Source organism: Halichoeres trimaculatus, unplaced genomic scaffold (genome assembly GCF_033239565.1).
Source record: "Halichoeres trimaculatus isolate MK-OKI-2021-1 unplaced genomic scaffold, fHalTri1.1 fHalTri1_scaffold_17, whole genome shotgun sequence".
In the NCBI taxonomy this organism is placed as follows: Eukaryota; Metazoa; Chordata; class Actinopteri; order Labriformes; family Labridae; genus Halichoeres; species Halichoeres trimaculatus.
In genome coordinates, this window is record NW_027437195.1 from 22846660 (window position 1) to 22865181 (window position 18522).

Genomic DNA, 18522 nt, shown 5'->3' on the forward strand with positions numbered 1-18522 from the left:
ACAATTGTTTGAAACATGACAACAAACAAAGTTAAACTCTGGAGCGTAGAAGGCCTAGTGGTATAGGTCACGGTCCATGGGGGTTTGATTCCAGCCTGTGGCCTCTTTCCTGGATGTCATTCCCCACTCTCACCCTGGTTCCTGCTCTATCTACTGTCCTCTATGCTATCTAATTAAAAAGGAATCAAAGCCAATGAATGATATCTTAAAAAAAAAAACTTCATAGACTCAGTTTGTACCGTAGTTTACCATCCAGCTTTATTAAGCGTTACTCTCAGCCAAGTGCTCTGAGACGTGTCGGTAACTTGTAATGTTAAGGAATCTTCTCTATCTCCTACCAGTTCTCATCTACCTATCTCTCATCGTAACCCGAAATTCAGTGTATGTCAGATTTTCACTCTTAAATACCCCCTAAATCTCTAAATAACGATCCAAATACATGTATTATACTTCATATTCATGGGAAAACAGATCCTGCTTTACTTTTTGTGTCCATGATGCGAAAAAGGAGAGAACATCAAAAAATTTATGAAGCACAAACAGACAATCTATGACGCGACTCAAGACAAAATAGACAATGCTAATGACTGCATAGCACTGCGTAGCTGTGTATTCATACGCGTCAAAAACTAGTACGCGTCTTAAGAGCTTACAAACAGAGCAGCGTAACCTTTAAACCTTCTCCAATTTCTTGTGTACATATGTTTATTGGTGTCGTAAAGTCGAAATGATGTGAGTCGAGAACCACGCTGGTCGAGGACAATGACAGGGAAACAGAGAGATAGCATTTAGAAATAAACTTTTTTGGTGCTGATAATGTCATTTTAAATCCTGATTTATGGTCAGGCATACCTATAGGTGTGAGACTTTTTCCAAAAATAACTCAGAAAGTCCTCACAGGGACATTAAACAGGAAAACTGGTCATCTCAGCACAGCAGTTAGTCTGCAGTCTATACAGAGCTGCGTTCTCTATGGAAATTAATGAAGGAGTCGATAGTCGACAGAAATGGCTCAATTAGAGAAATTGACAAAGGCTTTTGCAAAATCTCATCATTTCTCATCCATTCAATGTAAATTATCATGTCACTGACAATGCATTAGATTCAGATTATAAAGGGGCCTTAATTAAGCTAGCACGTACGAGGCTTCATGTGCTGAACATACCGCACAAAAAAAATTAATTGACCATATGGTTGTTTTTTCTCACTCAAATAAAAATAACAAATCAGCCACTCTTGTTATTAAACAGAACTTTTTTAAATCTCTTCAAAAAGATAAATTTTCCTTGAACTGAGTTTCAGCTAGCTTAGATGCAGCAGTAGCTCTGTGGCTCTTCACAATTTTCTCCATCACCAACCAGTGTTCAAGGATAGGACTGGAGCACCCTAACCATGTCTCTGATCTCCCTGCCTTCATGCACCACAGCAACACACACAAAGATAAACACACACATAAACAGGTGTAGGCAGGTAGACACAGATACACAGACAGGAAAACTGATAGACAAGCGAGCAGACACAAACACAAACACAGAAGTATGTACTCAGTCTCAACACAGACACTGATAAAAGAAACACACAGGGTAACAAATGAATACACACACACATACACACACACATGCATGCATGCAGAGTCAGATCTATATAATCATCGGTCTGGATCCCTGATTCTACACTGGGAACGGAGCTCAAACTGCAGGGTGTTACAATAAAAAGAGCACCCTAACTGCTGTGTGTAACAGCCAAAACCCTCCCTAACTGTTATGTGTCGCAGCCAAAACACTCCCACCACACTTCCTCTGGGCTGAGAGGGAACAGGCGGGGATGATACACAAACATCATCATCATCATCTGCCAAAAGCATGCAGCGTTCAGAATCTATCTGGATTAGATGCAGGTCAATTAACTGTGATGCTTTTAATTACAGTGATCGCTTCCTTTGGTCTCTGCAGAGCTCCGGTGGAGTTTGTGCTTTGAAGGTGATCCAGTTGGCTCTGCGGCTTCTGATAAGATCAGTCAGAGAGAAGTGGTTGAATCCTTTTCCAAAGTCACTTAAGCAGAAGTCTGGGATGCATCAATTGAGTTATGTGCTCTGTAGGATTGACTGACAGATGTGTACATGCCTGTATGCGTCTGTTTGTTCCTGATCTTATTCAAGACCGCATGTGTTACTGTGATGATGTGACAGCAAAGAGCAGCTCCTGCGTGGCTGTCACCTGTATTCTTGCATGCATTTGCAAGTTAAAAAACTGTCCACTTTACTGGATGCAAATGTGTGCGGGGTGTGAAGTTTTTACCTGCTGTGCTGCATCACCGTTAACCATGTGAGGCATGAGAGGGACCTCGTTCAGGAGGGGGGGCGGAGCCAAGTCCAGTGGAACGTGGTCTGTCATCATCATTGTGACGTACATTCATGGAGAAATTCACTGAACAGCCCTACCTGTAGGTACAGAGGGGAAAAAACAGAGAATGAGTTACAGAGATCATACCTGACACATACCTGACCTATAACAATAGAAGCACATATAGTGACTGTACAGACCCAACACTTCAAAGGTAGATAAGGATTATTTTCCTGTATTCATTTCAAGATTCAAAATGAGCAGTTTTGGTTGAGTTTACAATCTGCTGCTGCTAGCTTATATCAAACTTTCACAGAAGGTTGATAAATATTAGTGCCAAACATCTGCTAATGTTGGATAATGTTCAAGTTTTTACATTACCATTCTATGGTTAATGAGAAGTAGTTCCAGGAGTGGTGTTTGAAGAAAAAGAAGACTGAAAAAATGCCATGTCGCTACTTTTAAGTCTTAGGTAGCCGATAGCTAGCTGAGCTTGACTTTGCTACTAACAAAAACCTATAAAACATAAAATAAACTTCACCTGTTTGATTAGAAGTTAGATAGCTGTTTCCTTTTATTTTATGCTACACTAAGCTATTTGTCTTCACCTTTTGAAAAATGATTTTAAAATTCCAAGATTACTGTTGTTTGGAGAAAAAGAGATAAAAAAGCAGAGTTTTAAGCCTTAAGTATTAGCTAGCTAGCTAGTAAGCATGAAGAGTGGAATTTTGCAGCTAATGTGGCCAGTTAGCTTGGTTTTGAAGCTAAGATGTTCCTCCTGATACCTCTAGAGAAAACTGAAAGATTTGAACTGTTTGGTTTTAATTTGTTAGCTAGCTGTTCCCTCTAGCTTCTTTTTATGCTACTCTAAGCTAATTGGTTTCAGTGTCTTCATTTTAAAGCCTAAACTAGCAGCAAACATGCTAAGCCTAGCATAAAGACTGAATTCAGGCTGCTTAAGTGGTCAGCTAGCTTGACTTTAAGGCTGACAAATCCTTCAAACAAAGCTTCTAAAGAGTACTAAAAAATTGAACAGAAAATTATTAATGCTACACTAAGCTAGTTAGTTGTAGCGCCAAGTAAAACAAACAGAAAAGAAAAGTTTCACCTCTTTATTGTATTTACAGACAGATAAAAAGACTGCTCTAAAGTTCTAACTCTTTCTCTGTACATATTGTTAAATGAAATATGAGCCATGTTATGTCAAGCTTGCAATTAGCCAGACCAGTAGTGTATCACCATTAGCACTAATACCACAATTTCCTCCTCAACAAAGCAATTTTCCACTTCATGCTGGTGTGAAATACTGTTAAAGTACTTTCACTAAATTTTCCTCTTGGCATTGGCTTCATTGTAATCATGGTAATTCCAGACCAATTTGGATAAGCACTCAAATCAAAACCAAGATTTATTTTTATTAACTGAGGTGCACTGAAACATGATGAATAGCTGTGCTAGTACAAGTCCTAGTTTAGTACAAAAGCAGAGAATGAGAGGAGGAAATAGTCCCACATAATATGCTTTCTTTTCCCTTATACCAGCTTTGCAGAGGCTTTTTAAAAAACATAACAAGTCAAATCATGAAGCTATGAAAGCAAAAACATTAAAGAGAAAGAATAAAACCAAGCTGAGGGAGAGGGGCAAATTCAAAGCACTTAATCATCAACAATGGTTTAGTAAAATAGAGGAGGGATTATCAGAATATCCTGTTTGGAGGTTTGATAAAAGAAGGGTGCCATATGTTGGATGAATGAGGTCTCACTTTGGTTTAGGTGAAAAGGTTCACTGCACCTGCTGTCCCTTTGTAACAAACATCACACGGCACACAAGAACTTCTTTGCAAGCACAAGGCAAGCAAAGGGTGTCTCTTGAGGGCCTCTGGGGTCATTTGCGCTCGCGCTCTTTGGGGAGGAACCCAGTGAGCTAAATTTGGAGATGGTTTCTTTGCTCGCATAATAATAGCAGTAAAAGCCAAAAGTACAACTGTGAAAGAATTAAAACAACATCCAAAGCCATTCATCTTAAGTGGAAAATAACATGCCTTCAGCTAAAGGGCTAAATGTGCACACGCCGCTCAGTAGCTGCGGCGCTCACCCTGAGTTTATCTGTCACAATGTATGGATGTGTGAAGATGCAGTTACCTAACAACTAAAGCTCCCACAGAGAGGGGGAAAATATGTTGTCTACAGGGGAATCACACAAACACACACATACACAGCAGATACAGAAAGAAGGTGTGCTAAAGCTAACTGAGCCAACTTACACTCATGCACTCTGATTCACTGCAAGAGGTGGATTAAAGAATGGTGTAGGTGTTTCAATTTAACCCTGTTGAGTGAAATTACAGCTCATGAGCCATCGATTAAGCTGCTATTAGCACACACTTACAGTATGCTACTGCTATTAAAGTTAGTACATGAGATCTTTCTCCGACACATGAACATGAGTAATGCATGCATGTGCAAACAGCTGTGTGTCATCGTGTCTTTCTTTCAGCTGGTCGTCGTCAAGCACCAACAGGGTCTTTGAAAAGGTTAGTAGAACACACAGCTGGGACTCATACTGCGGCAACATAAACACACACACACTCACGCAACACTCGCCATGTCTCTTTTCACCCTTTCTTTCACCAACTCTTCTTCCTCCTCCGTCTGAGCCCCATTCCCAGCTCAGCCCGGCCATCCAGCCTTAAACACACACGCACACACACACACACACACACGGACAGATGCGTCCAGGACACATCACAGACAGATGGTAACACCACTCTGAGCTCCGCCAGGAAAAAGAGAAGACCAAGACAGAGAAGAAAGTAGAGGGAAACTGAGAGGGGATGAGTAAATGAAGGATGAGCTAAAGTGATAAATCGAGAAAATGCAGAGGAGGACAGTCGAGGACATCTGTTCCAATAACCCTCTGTTCTCAAAATAACCTCTCATTTCCTCCAGAAATTCATTATGTTTGCATAATCTTTTACTCATGACTACATACAGTCAGGATTATGAGTAAAACTATGATTCAAGTTAAATTTGCTCACTGATGTTAAAGATACACTAGTGTTGGCTGCACACAAAGAGCCTAGCATTCAGGGGAGCTCATAAATAGAACATAGTATATTATAATTAATGATTTAAGCAGTTATCCTGTTCATGCTCAAGGTAATGGAACAAAGTTTTAATCCTTAAGTTTATCTGTCCACTTAAATGGAGGAGCATAAGTGGTGTTAGATTCTTTGCTTGCTAATGAATCATCTGAGCTCTGGAGTTGAAAAGTGAAGCCTGGTCCTGCAAATGACTGTGCAAAGCAAACTGCAGCTCCTGAAGTGTCCACTGGCTGTAAAAGCTGAGAAATCACCAGTGACACCCATGTTAAAGTGCCAATTATTAGGGGTGGGAGACAAAATCGAAAATCATTGTATTCGAATTTTTTGTTTGACAATATCAAAACACGGATTGCTTGGCAAATAATCTATTTTGTTTTTTCAAATTCAAATTCTTCATTTAAGTCTTTGTATATAAACTGGATTGGAAAAAAGTGACCACTTATGGGAAAATATGGCTCCTGATACAGGCTGTAGACATTATCATCATCATTTAATTTTTTCACATGGTCTGGTGTTAAAGAAGGAAACTAAAAATCACAAAAATTGTAAATATCAAAGAATATCAGCACGTCAAAAATCGTTATAGAATCAAATCGCACGAATAGCTTTCTGTCCAAGCCCTAACAATTATCAAAGAAAAATCGAACATGTAAAACCTGCTTTAGGAAAATAAATAAAAATACCACCCCGCAATTATGGGGGTCACAAGCCAGTAGCCACGGTTACATGAGTAGTTTTTTGTCTTTCCAAATGGAATCTTTCGGAACAACTTTTCCGAAAACAATAGTATACATGGAAAGGAATATTCTAATCTCTGGTCTACATGCGCCGCTATAAACAAACAGAATAGTCAATGGGGCATGCGCAGAAAAACGTTAACAAACATAAACAAATTGAGGAACGTCTTAAGTTGCGTCTCATATCATATCTGAGTATGCGCTGAAAGAACGCACCCTGACAACTTTCCGTTTGAGTGGATACATGATACCTCAATCGGTTTGGGGAAAGTAATATTCCACCCCTGTGAAACTGATTAAATGTCCATTCGGATTGGCACTTTTCTTTTCGGAATGAGGTGTATACAAAGGTAAAATTCTTTCTGTTTGAGCAAATAAACCGAATGCAAGTGGAATATTTGGGTCCATGTATACGTGGCTACAGTTCACATTAGTGCTTATCTCAACCCCTGATGAAGGAATACAAATCAGACACAAGTAATCTGCTGTGGCCATCCCAAAAAGAAAAGCCGAAGAAAGACAAGATGCTAATTTTACTTTTTGTACATTGTACACGGATTAATCTATTAATCTAGTCACAATTTTCAAGATAGTAAGGTAAGAGAAGACAACACAGCAGTGCAATTTGAGCTTCTTAAAATCTTTAGAGGTCAAAATAAAGATGTCTGCTAAAGACCGTAGTCTATGTTCTGAAGAAAAAGAGAAAAAGTGCTCAATGTTACAACACGTTCCATAAAAAGCTGTTTTTAACACAAATCCTACTTCTTAAAAGTTGAAAAAACCCATCTTAGGTTAAGATTTTAGAAGTGGCAACTGGGGTGGCCAACAGGATTTCAAAGGGGAGCCACCCCCTGGATCTGCCCCTGATAGCTACATCACAAATTAAACCATAAATCATCAAATAGCTTCTTAGCTTCCTGTAAAGCTAGTACAGCTGTTTTCCCCCTTTTTAAATTATGCTAATCGTAGTCTGGCTGCAGTTTATTTATAATTCATACAACACAATTTGACATTTTATTTTCAATACACCACATTTTGCAAAATGTCAACGTTGTGTTGTTTCACACAACGTTCTATGTTCTCCTTACAGATGTCTTTTTAATAACTCTTGGCATTAGCATCCTCCAAGTAGAAACACTTAACTTTCTGCTGCAATTTGGAACAACTGGTGTGTGAAATTACGCTGCACAGAAGTAACCTAACAAAAATATGATCATCCACTTGTGTACAGAGATCACATTTTCAGCTGTAATGGACGTTAAATGTAGGGAAAATGTAGATGAGTGTTATTTCTGCAGCTGTTGCAAATGTTTCCTACTAGCTCTAATGCACATATCTAGAAGTTAAACATATCACTGAAGAATAATGACCTTTATTTTCCTTGTAAGAATCATTACCAGATGGATGCTGCTGTTGATAGCTTCACACACAGACACACACTCATGCACAAACACACACACACAGTGGTTTCCGTTCCCTTGTGGAATGTGGGAGGAATAAGGTGTCGATTCCCAGCAGGGATAAAATGCTAAATTGAAAAATTCCACGTTGAATCCAGAAAACAATCACCTACTTGTTCGAGTGTTTGAGTGTTTGTGTATGAGTGTGTGTGTGCATGTACACTCATGTGTGTCAGTGGACAGACAGGCCTGTGTGAGTGTGGAAACTGCCTTGCTAACATAAAAGATGCATAGAGTTGAAAACACACTCTTGGATATAAGAGCCACACACACACAGAAGCCCCAGATATGCAGCAGCAGCAGCAGCAGCTCTGACCTCATAACACGATGGTCATTACTCATACAGCCATTCATCATTCACACACACGCCCAATGACTCTGGTTTGTCCATCCTGATGAAGCACACTGGATCTTCACAAGCACATAACAGACTGTCTGCCTTACTTCCAGTTGACTGCTTCACACCTCTTCCCCTGCAACCACACACACATATGCCACATCCAAAACACCAATTACTCTCCTGAGCAGCAAATTCAGTCCTCCAAACTTGCCTTGGTTTCATTTCTTTTACGACAGCACAAGTAACACGTTGATTCAAAACATTTAAACCATTCTGCACGTCGACAATCTTGCACTTCCCCTTTTCAGCAACATGAATGAGTTATTCATAAAACACAGGCACAACACCACAATAGCACGAAGCCGATCACATGTCTGAAACCGCAGAGTTCTGTTTGAATGATGTAAGGAAAATAAAGCAGTGTGACAGAGAGCAGGTTCCAGAAACCACAGGTGATACAACATTACACATGAGCTCATTGGCCATACATGTATTTTCTTTCACATTACAGCACAACTTTATGGCTGCTTTCTTTTCTTTTTTTTAATATCTCTTGCAGCTGGGGAGATCAAAGTCGGTCGTGTCTCGGTCATTCGTCATGCAGCGCGGTGCTGAATCAGTACATTAGCATGCCTGACTCTAAGTTTGTGTTTTTCCTTTGCAGTTTAACACAGGAACAGTCTAGTTTTGTTACCAAATGTGGATTTTTTTTAAAGGTCTAAACAGTAAAAAAATATAATTGTTATTGTCACATTGCTTCTGCAATGCGCTAACTGTTGTTATAAGTTACTTCTTTGTAATAATCATTAAGGGTTTATTCACACCTGTGGCTCTTTTGGATTCAGGGGCAAAAATGATACAATTGTAGCAGTTGTCACTTGGTTTGTTTGTGTTCACAAGGCAAAAGTCTCTTGCGGTCCAAAGTTGTAAACAAATGTCAAGTGCGATCGATTTTTTTCTCCAATTGGTCAGAAATCATACCTGGAAGGCGGGGAGTTTCCCTATCTTTGTTCATTCATTAATTCATGTTCTTACCCGCCATGGAGCATCTACAATGTGTGTGGCTAGTTTGCATTATAGTATTTATCTGGCTCATGTACCAATGAGGCATTTTATTTCCTTGCTGCTCCACGTGAACCTCATTTTTTCTGTTCTTCAGGCTTCTCTACTTACTCTTCTGCCGTTGTTGAGTCTTCTACTCGTTCTTCTTCTACTGTTTTGACTGTGCAGTTGTCCACCAGGCTCAGTACTGCCCCCATCACTACAGTGTGGCCACAGTTATGAGCCAGTTGTGCTGAGGCGGTTGTGTTTTCACTGCACAGGAACCGCTAAAGGGCTCGTATGGAAGCAAGCTGAGACCACCTATTTTCGGCGATCACGACCTGCTTGTTTAGTCCCGCATCCGAGCGCGATTGCTGTGTTCACATATGCCCAAAAGAACCGGACTTTCAGAGGGGGCTGCCCAATGTTTCGGAACAACTGCCCCAAATGATCCAGGTGTGAATACACCCTAAGTCTGTTTAAAAGTGCTTAAGATTTTCTTCAGTGAGAATTTACAAAGTAGCAGGGAATTGTTCATAGAAATTGAGCTGTAGAATGACCAAAAGCTAATATGGAAAGTTTAGCTAGCAAAATTAACCAAGTGTGGTCACTTTCTGTCCCACAAACCTCGACCATTGTTGTCAACAAAAAATCCTTCCTGATTTTGATTGTTCAGAGATGGAGAAGTGACACCAAGAACGTGACAGTATTCCATGATGGTTGACTTCTAGCTGTGAGTGCTTCAGTGCAGAGTTTGACACCCTCAGAAAACTGAGTGCTAGAAATGCTAATCTGGTTTGGTAGAACTAACACAATGAGCTCAAAAATCAGAACCCAAGCTTAAACTTTGGCCAAACACTTTTTAAAGCCATGTGTTTCAGAGTTGTGTCAGAAATAGTAACAATAGCATGTGTTTTTGTTAGCAGTGAGAGCACTAGTCAATAGATACCGTCATTTATTAGCTGGTCGTTAAAGCTAAGACACCTGTTTTGTTTAGTTTAGTTTTGTTTTGTTTTGTTTTTTTTTTTGCTTAAAAGAAGACTAAACAGCAGCAATGTGTCGTATGGCTTCATCTGAAAGCTTCTATTAAAAAAACAATGAAGGGCTAAGAAATTACACCAAACTAGCAAACAATGTGATGATTATTAAAGCTAGTTAAATGCTAGCAAGCACAGAATCCTGGCTACACATTTGAGAGTGGTATAAATAAATTTGACAGATATTAGGGTTAAACATAGTGAGGGGGTGTGGGCCAATGTTGGCAATGATACTATTTGCTAATCTTGCTTTAAAGTAGGATTGTTCAAAAAATCAAGACTATACAGGTTCAACAATAAAGACTACAGCTTAAAATGACAAATAACACTATTATTTATCATCTATTTTTATTGTTATTGAACAACAGCTTTTACGTGGTCAACACTGAAGCACAGGCACAGGATAGTGTGTCAAGAAGGAAAAGTATTGAGGAAAAAACTATATTTTGACAAGCTTTCTATAAGTAATAGAGCCTTGGAGCTCAATGCCACAGTTGGTTAAAACTTGAGTGACCCACACTGATGGATTCAGACATTTACAAACATTACAAACTGATTTATCATCCTTCAGTTCTCTCTCAGCAGGATGATGCATTGACCACCTCTGACAGGAGTGACTGGTCCTTCTGAAGAGTGTATGTGTCTGAAAAAGAGATAAGCATTGATTTCAGATTGATCCTGCTGTTCCCACAAGCACTTTTATCAAGGAGGCGGTCACTGGAGATGATGGAAATCTATAGCAGTCTGGAAACTTGGACAGAAAACTGGTTGAACTTTGAGAGCCGTGCAAGCTGCAAGAATGGCAAATTTTGTGTCTGTCTGGGTTTTAAACGTTTGAGGTCTTCCTTTTGTCTGGCAGAGGGTTACCATGGTCCTGAGTTGTCCAATATTTGGATTAAAAGAAGATGAATATGCTGCCACATGAAAAAAATATTTAGCATTAAAGACTGCATTGCATTTCATCTAACCAAGCCTCCATGAAAATCCTTGCTTGTTGGTCGACTGCGGTGAGAGCATCACCAAGACATTCTTTCCTGTCCCCGATAACAGTTTAATGCAGAAACCAGAACCAGAAACACACAGCGCTAGTATCCACAAACACAGCGACAGACAGAATCAAAGCCCTTTCATCCAACACACCAACTTTTCCAGGAAGTTCAGGATTCTTTCGGAGAACTCAGTGACTTTAAGCTGCTTCTGATTTTGGTTCCTACCACAAAAAACTGCCCTGCAACCAACATACTCTTTTTCATTGGGCTGTGAAAAACTGAGGTGGAGTTTGGACGAGTGAACTCTGCTGACGGCTCACAGACAAGAATCTGACACAACCGCCATTTTTAAATGCCAGCAACCATGTGATTAAAAAAACAGAGAAGGGAGAAGTTATAAAAAACTGCTGCTGTTGTGAATCTTGGAGTCAAATTGGGAGAGTAAGAGAAAGAGAAACAAAAGAGAGGAGCAGAACAATGTAACACAAACACCATGCAATTTTTTAGGGGTGCATGTAGGGATGTGCATGATAAGGCCTGGTTTTTATTTCTGTGCTGACTCTACGCTGTTGTGGCTGATGCAGATACTTCAGGGCTGCTATGAAATACTCCAAAACACAAGGTAAATTTGGTGTGTATGATCGTCAGATCACCTTTCTACACTGCAAATAACTGAAATCCTGTCAAGTGTTTTTGTCTTATTTTTAGTAGAAAATGTCTTTTTAGACTTAACGTGACCCACATTCACCTGATCAGTCTAGAAAATGTCTTATTTCAAGATATTTAAAGACAAAAAAGAGGTCCGAATTGTTTGTAACAAGTTCAAAAATATATGCCAATGGAACAAGGGAAAAGTTACCTGTTTAAAGACGTTATTCTATTTTCAAGCAAATTTTCAAGCAATTTTTTTTGTTCCATTGGCAGTTTTTTTAGTTGTCTTTAAAAAACTTAAAACAAGACATTTTTCTGGACTGGCCAGTTGATGAGACATTTTTTACATAAAACAAGGATAAAACACTTGGTAAGATTTCATTTTTTTGCAGTGGACATTTTCCGCATGCTTTTTTACTGCAATTTTGATCATAATTTGTCAAGTTGAGGCTGAAACATTTTGCTGAAACATAAAGCCGATTCACCTCAGTTCAAAAATGTAAATACAGTTCCATTCAGTGGACTATTCACCAAGTTTGTAGTTTGCATTGTTTCGAAGAGTAGATACATTTGGGAAGGTACGTAGAGCTACGGTGTAGGCTGTTGATGTAACACCGAAGTATAAACCAGGCTTAAGTCGACCAAACAATCTTACTGTAACTCTTGCACAAACAATTAACCTCCAGTTACAGAACTTTCTTGGTCACTATTAGTAAGAGATGCATCAATGCTGTGTCGATAAATTTTGTGTGTCTGCCTGTGACTCTTCTAGGCAGCATATTTCTTGACGTTATGACATCTTAAATATCGTCTCCTTTGTGTTTTTCCTTGTTCGTGTTGGGAAGTTGAACCTCAAACCGACCAACTCCTGGCCTCTTTCTGCTCATTAAGGGGCTGTTTACACAACAATGATTTTAGGGTAAAACGCAAAAGTGCTGTCCACACAGAAATGGCATTCTAGCCTACCTAAATGTAAACTTTCAAAAACGGCCTCGAGAGTGGAATTTTTCTGAAACACTGCTGACACGATTGCCGTGTAAACAGTAAGCCAGCATTTTCAGTAGAAACACAGTAATAGCGCCAACTACAGGCCTGGCATACGTACTACAGTGTTTTCAGTCCCAGTGTTTCCACGTAAACACAGATTTCACTGCGTTTTCATGGTAACGTTTTCGGATGAAACGTTGTCGGAGCCTAAGTTGGTTTGTTGATGTAGTCAAGCTAAATACAGTTTGTTCATTTTTCACTTTTGTTCATTTTAAAAGTCCCTAGATGTTTAAATGTGGTTTCAGTGAATTACTCGGTCTCACTCGATCTTCTCTGTGCAAATTGGTGCATCGTCACTCAGGCATCTGGCAAAAATAGAAGTCTTACGTGCCTGATCCGGAGAGCTCTAACCCACAGGAGCTGAGACACAGTCGGAGATGGTGTGACGACAAAAATACACCAGATAACTGCGGTGGATAAGATAGTTTCTATTTAAGTCAGTGTGTCGATTCACACTGGATCTGCTCCGTTGGGGTCCAGCTGTGTCCCTGCTCCCTAACAGGTACACAACTCTTATTCAACTCTTATTTATGCCAAATGCCAGAGCTGTGAAGCGGAAACTACCTATAAACACCCAGTGACTTTCAAAATAAAACAAACAGTGTCAAAACCAGATCATATTCAGCTTGACCACAACAACAAACCAACAGAATTCACACAGCCAGGCCAGGAGACAACAGGTCTGAGGTTTTACAGCCCAACACAAACAAGGAGAAGCTCATTCATGGATCTGGAAAAACGTAAACAAATTGAGGAGCATCTCCAGTTGTGTCTTATGTCGTATCTGAGCATGCGCTGAAAGAACGTACCCTGGCAACTTTCAGTTTGAGTGGATACATGATACCTCAATCGGTTTGGGGAAAGGAATATTCCACCCCTGTGAAACTGATTAAATGTCCATTGGGATTGGCACTTTTCTTTTAGAATGAGGTGTATACAAAGGTTAAATTCGTTCCGTTTAAGCAAATAAACCAAATGCAAGCGGAATATTTGGGTCTATGTATACGTGGCTAGTGACTTAGGTTGAAACCTACTAGAATCTGTGCCTCGACGGAGCAGAGACGCATTTGGTGTATTTTGGTCGTAAGGTGGGACTGTCAGCTGTAGGCATAAAGCTTTATAAAAAAAAATCAACATCTATCCCCTTTACATCAACTCTTCAGTTTAGAATATACATTTGATTTGATTCACCTTCATGGGGCTGTGATGTCAAAAACACAAAAGAGAAGAAGAAGAAGAAGCGAAAATGAAAGTGAACCTGATTCCTGCTCAGAGGTAGTTCTCTGTAATTCTGTGGTTTAACACTCATCAGTTTGGACATACTTCAAATAAACGTCTCAGACAGTAACCTTAGACAGAAACACTCTCATCATCATCATCATCATCATCAGATTCTGTGTCAGCAGGATATATCAGACGCAGGTGAACGTGATTCACATTGTTCATGTTGATGTAGAGACACAAAGCTCTGAAGATAACAGAGAGAGGTAAGAGGGGGGATCCTTTTCCTTGTTCTGGGTGTGTTAAAGAGTGAGGAATGCTCTCAGGTGTCAGAACTGAATGGCTACACACACACACACACACACACACACACACAGAAATACACACACAAACACAACTGGGATTGATCCAAGTCTTTTTAAACCCATCTCATCAACTGACAACTTTAATCTGCGCTGGCATTTAATACACAACAACACTGATATGTGTATGTGTGAGTGTGTATACGTGCATGTGTGAGTGTGTGTGTGTGTTTAGAGAAAGGGGGGCAGCTTCTAAATATGGTGGGAAACTGCCACCAACACCACTCCCATTCAAGCCCGGCTCCTTTTACAAAAGGTATTCAGTCTAGGAGAGACCTGCTCTTTCTGGCTTGCCCTCTTTCTAACACACACACACACACACACACACACACACTCACACACACAGACGCACACACACACAGAGCGAGCACCTTTTTACCAGAGAGGCAGAGTGGAGAAGGAGGAGATGCAGAAAAGGAGGTAAGGGGGGAGGGAAAGAAGGGTGGAGAGGAAGGCAAAGAGGAATGCTGTGCTTGTGCTAACTCTGAGGGGAGCGTGAACACACACACGTACACACTGAACACACACATGCACACACACACTCACACACATTTTGGGAAAGAGACAGAGAGGGGATTTATAAAAGATGGAGGCTCTTTGGGTTCCCACGTCGACTGGCAGCTTTCTGCACATATGCAGTCAGTGTGTGAACGTGTGCATGAGAGTGTGTGTGAGTGTGTGTGTGTGTGTGCATGACGAGACAGTGAGGAGAGAAAGAGCCTAAAATGAAAATTGCTCTTCAATTTACTGTCATGCATTTGGCCTCCATTTGTGCAGAAACTCTTTTTTATGTGTTCACTTCTGAGTGTGTGCGTCTTTGGGTCGCAGTCCTCTCGCCCTGTAATTGCGGTAATGACATGTCATCCACAGAGGAGAAGAAGAAGAAGAACTCAGAGCGGGTGGAGTGGAATGCAACGGACACATCTGAGCACACACACATGCACACACACACACACACACACACACACACGCTTGACTTGCAAAGCCGTGTATGAACAAGCTCTTCTTTAAAGGCCTTTAAAGCACCTTTTCTGGAGGGATGCAGCACCTCGAGGGATTACGTCAGGGGCGCAAATCAAGCATATGCTGCAGATCCAATCAGTTATGGCAACTTGATTCACTTATAAAAGCTATATGAGTTTAAAGATGAACGATATAACTGATTTTCTAATAAAATCACTGTTTTCCTGCAGATCAAAATCAACAAAATCAGGATTAAGTGTATAAATGTGTTACTTTGACACATTTTTATGATGCACATTAATAAAAATCACCCAAGACTCCATCTCTTGACGATGCAAACATCTTTGCGGAAACTTCCAGCCTCTCTGATCTTCACCCCTCACGCTCTTTCCTGTAAACTCTGGGGCGTCTGCCATCCTTATCACCAAAATGTTGCTGTTTTGGGAAGCCTCGTCTATGCCACGTCCCACATTCCCCGCCCGAACGAGCATTTCTTCACTTTTACAGAATGCAAATGAGTCTCCCAAGGTTACACTGCGGTCGCCTTCGCCTGCATCTTGCGCATAACTCGAGGCAGATGAGGAGCTATAACCCGATCTGCAGGAACACCCCAAATCTTGATGTCTGATGAAAATCTTGAACTGTCACGCTGCGTTTCACTAATCCCAGATTAGGTGGCATCAAAAACATTTCCTAGATTACTCTGCTTTCAGCGGTGGTTGCTCTCCTTAACCCCCCCGTCTCCTTTTTTCCCTGTTTCCTCTAAATGCCAGGCATTCTGCAGATCATTGTGTGCAGCCGAAGTGCCGACAAGTCAGGACTCAGCCCAGTAAACGACGGGCTCAGCACTTCTCTCCCCCCTCCATGAGCACACACACACACACACACACACACACACACACACACACACACACACACACACACACACACAGAGAAAATGAGCACCCTGGGCAAAGCCTTTCTCCCCTGTCATCCTCCCATCTATCCATCTACCCACCCATCCAATCCTCTCATCAGGCCTGGATTCCAGGAACTCAGGCCTGAAACAGATGACCCAGTGACTCCAAGTCAGCCTTTGCTCAGCCTCTCCCTCCCTCCCCTTCGCTCCCTCTCCTCAAAGAGCCCCTTTTAGATTTGAGTGATGCCTTCTTTCGCCAAGATACACAAGCTTTAAATACCCTTAGATTAATAAAAAAGGAGAGTTGTTCCAAACACAAAATTTTCTCCAGGCTAGCATAATTATAGCAACAGGTGTTAGCCTGTACACCAAAGCAGCCAACCATAACAGAGATTTATCACCGCAACATCAAGGATATTGATCTTCTTCAAACAGTACTAACACATTTATGATTCAAATGACTGCCATCAATAATTACTGTATTAACGTCGTAATGAAGAACCATCTTTATTTACAATATCATGTAGCCAAAGCAAACAGAGAGCACAGCATTTATATTTCAACAAACTTGTGTTTTCACAACACGAACATGACAGCTTTACTTTCTCCACTAAGCTAGTGCTAATGCTAGTTTTAGAGTTAAGAATCCATCAGTTCGCATTTTACTACATTAAAAAGCATATTTCTCATCTGTACCATAGTAAAGCATATAGTATGTATCAGAGTTGTCTGTGTTTTCACCAGGAGGCAACATATGGTTCAACAATGTGAAGTCTATGCAGAAGTGCAAAAAGCTACGGTTAGCCCCTAGAGGCTGGCTGCAGAGAGATCGGAAACCTTGTAGACTTCAAGCCAAAAACAAAAAAAAACAAAACAAAAAAAAACAGACATTTACAGTAATAAAAACAAAACAATTTACAGCCTGGTTCAAAAAACAACTTGTGTCTGAGGAGCCTTGAAGCCGCCTCTCGAGTCAGCACTTCCTATCCAGCATTTTCCTCACCAGTGATTAACTTCAATACTCTGTGTAATACATGGACGTAATCTCTGTGACGTCACCCATCTGTTCCTGATACAGTCTATGGTTTTCAGCAATTATAATGTCATTGAATAGTCTCTTTCTAACTTGTTAGTTGATATTTTTGATATGCAACATACTGGGTCCATACTAACTGGATGAAAGAGAGGTGTACTGCCCCCTACTGTGGCGGAGTTGAACAGACATTGGAAAATAGCTCAGTTCTTACTAACAGGCAGTGATCCAGTCACTTTGTCTAATAAAGCTCCAGGTTGACTCAACTGTGCATGTAAACATGTTAACTGAGTGCAAAACTTTATTATTTCCCTCTAATTGGGGAATTCTTATGCCCACATTCATGGTTTCCATGCGTCTTTTTGGATTTTATTTATTTTATCATTTAGGATTTTCTTCGAAGCCGCTTTTCCAGGCATTTGACACTAGTTGAGAATCATAATCTTAAATAATTTATCAATCCCAGGGAAAATTCAACAGCTTATTTGAGAAGAAGTTTGGCACCTTAGTAAAAGCACACTGAAAAAGAGAAAGGAGCAACAATAACTGGCTGCTCATCATCAACACAGATCTGCTTATAAGCTTACATTTGGAGTTTATACTGTTTACATTCAGTTTTTAATATCTAGAATTATTTTAGTGTCTTTATATGCAAAAGGTTGATGGGATCCTGTTCAAAGATACTATTTAGGTCTTTTTATTTGTATTTTATAGTAACTCAATGTCAACCAGCCTGCGTGCTAAAAAATGAAGAAGTAGCGCTCTGCTGCTAAAACCGTGTCCACTTCCATCATTGTATATGGTGATAAACGGATGTTTAGAGAGTTGATTGTGCCACCTTGGAGTATGCAGGCACAGAAAAGGACCACTTTAAGTCAAGACAGCTCATGTCCAGCAGATCAAAGTCAGATCCTCATGGATGTTAAAAGTCTCATGGACCAACTCCTCTGATTGATAAATCTGTTATTCACATCAACAGTACTGTTTATGGTTGATTTTTTGACTAAATTGTGGCTTATTAAATTATTAGCTTATTAAATCAGAAATCAGCACTGGTCATCAAAAGATGAAGAGTCTTTTCATAGTTTCTCTTTTGATCAGAAAGAAAAGCTGAGGATGAAACTGAATTATCTTTAGCACACCATGAGAATAAACTCTAACAGCTCTGATCGGCTTATTTCCTCTCAAAAAGAGGTGCACTGACATTCAATCTTTTCCACAATGCCAAATAAGTAGCTCAGCCAAAAGAGTCCAGGATCTGACTCCACTGCCATCCACTTCCTGGAAAGACCCCGCCC

At 40.3% G+C, this 18522-nt stretch overlaps 1 protein-coding gene across 1 annotated transcript in view; it reads right to left on the minus strand.

Moving 5' to 3' along the window:
- The window catches only part of fndc3ba (fibronectin type III domain containing 3Ba), a 122915-nt gene that overhangs the window by 86205 nt on the left and 18188 nt on the right, over positions 1-18522 (minus strand). Inside the window, exon 2 of the mRNA XM_074692057.1 lies at positions 2298-2440. Coding sequence (XP_074548158.1) covers positions 2298-2411 — 114 coding nt within the window. The 5' untranslated portion in view covers positions 2412-2440. The remainder of the gene's footprint in view (positions 1-2297; positions 2441-18522) is intronic.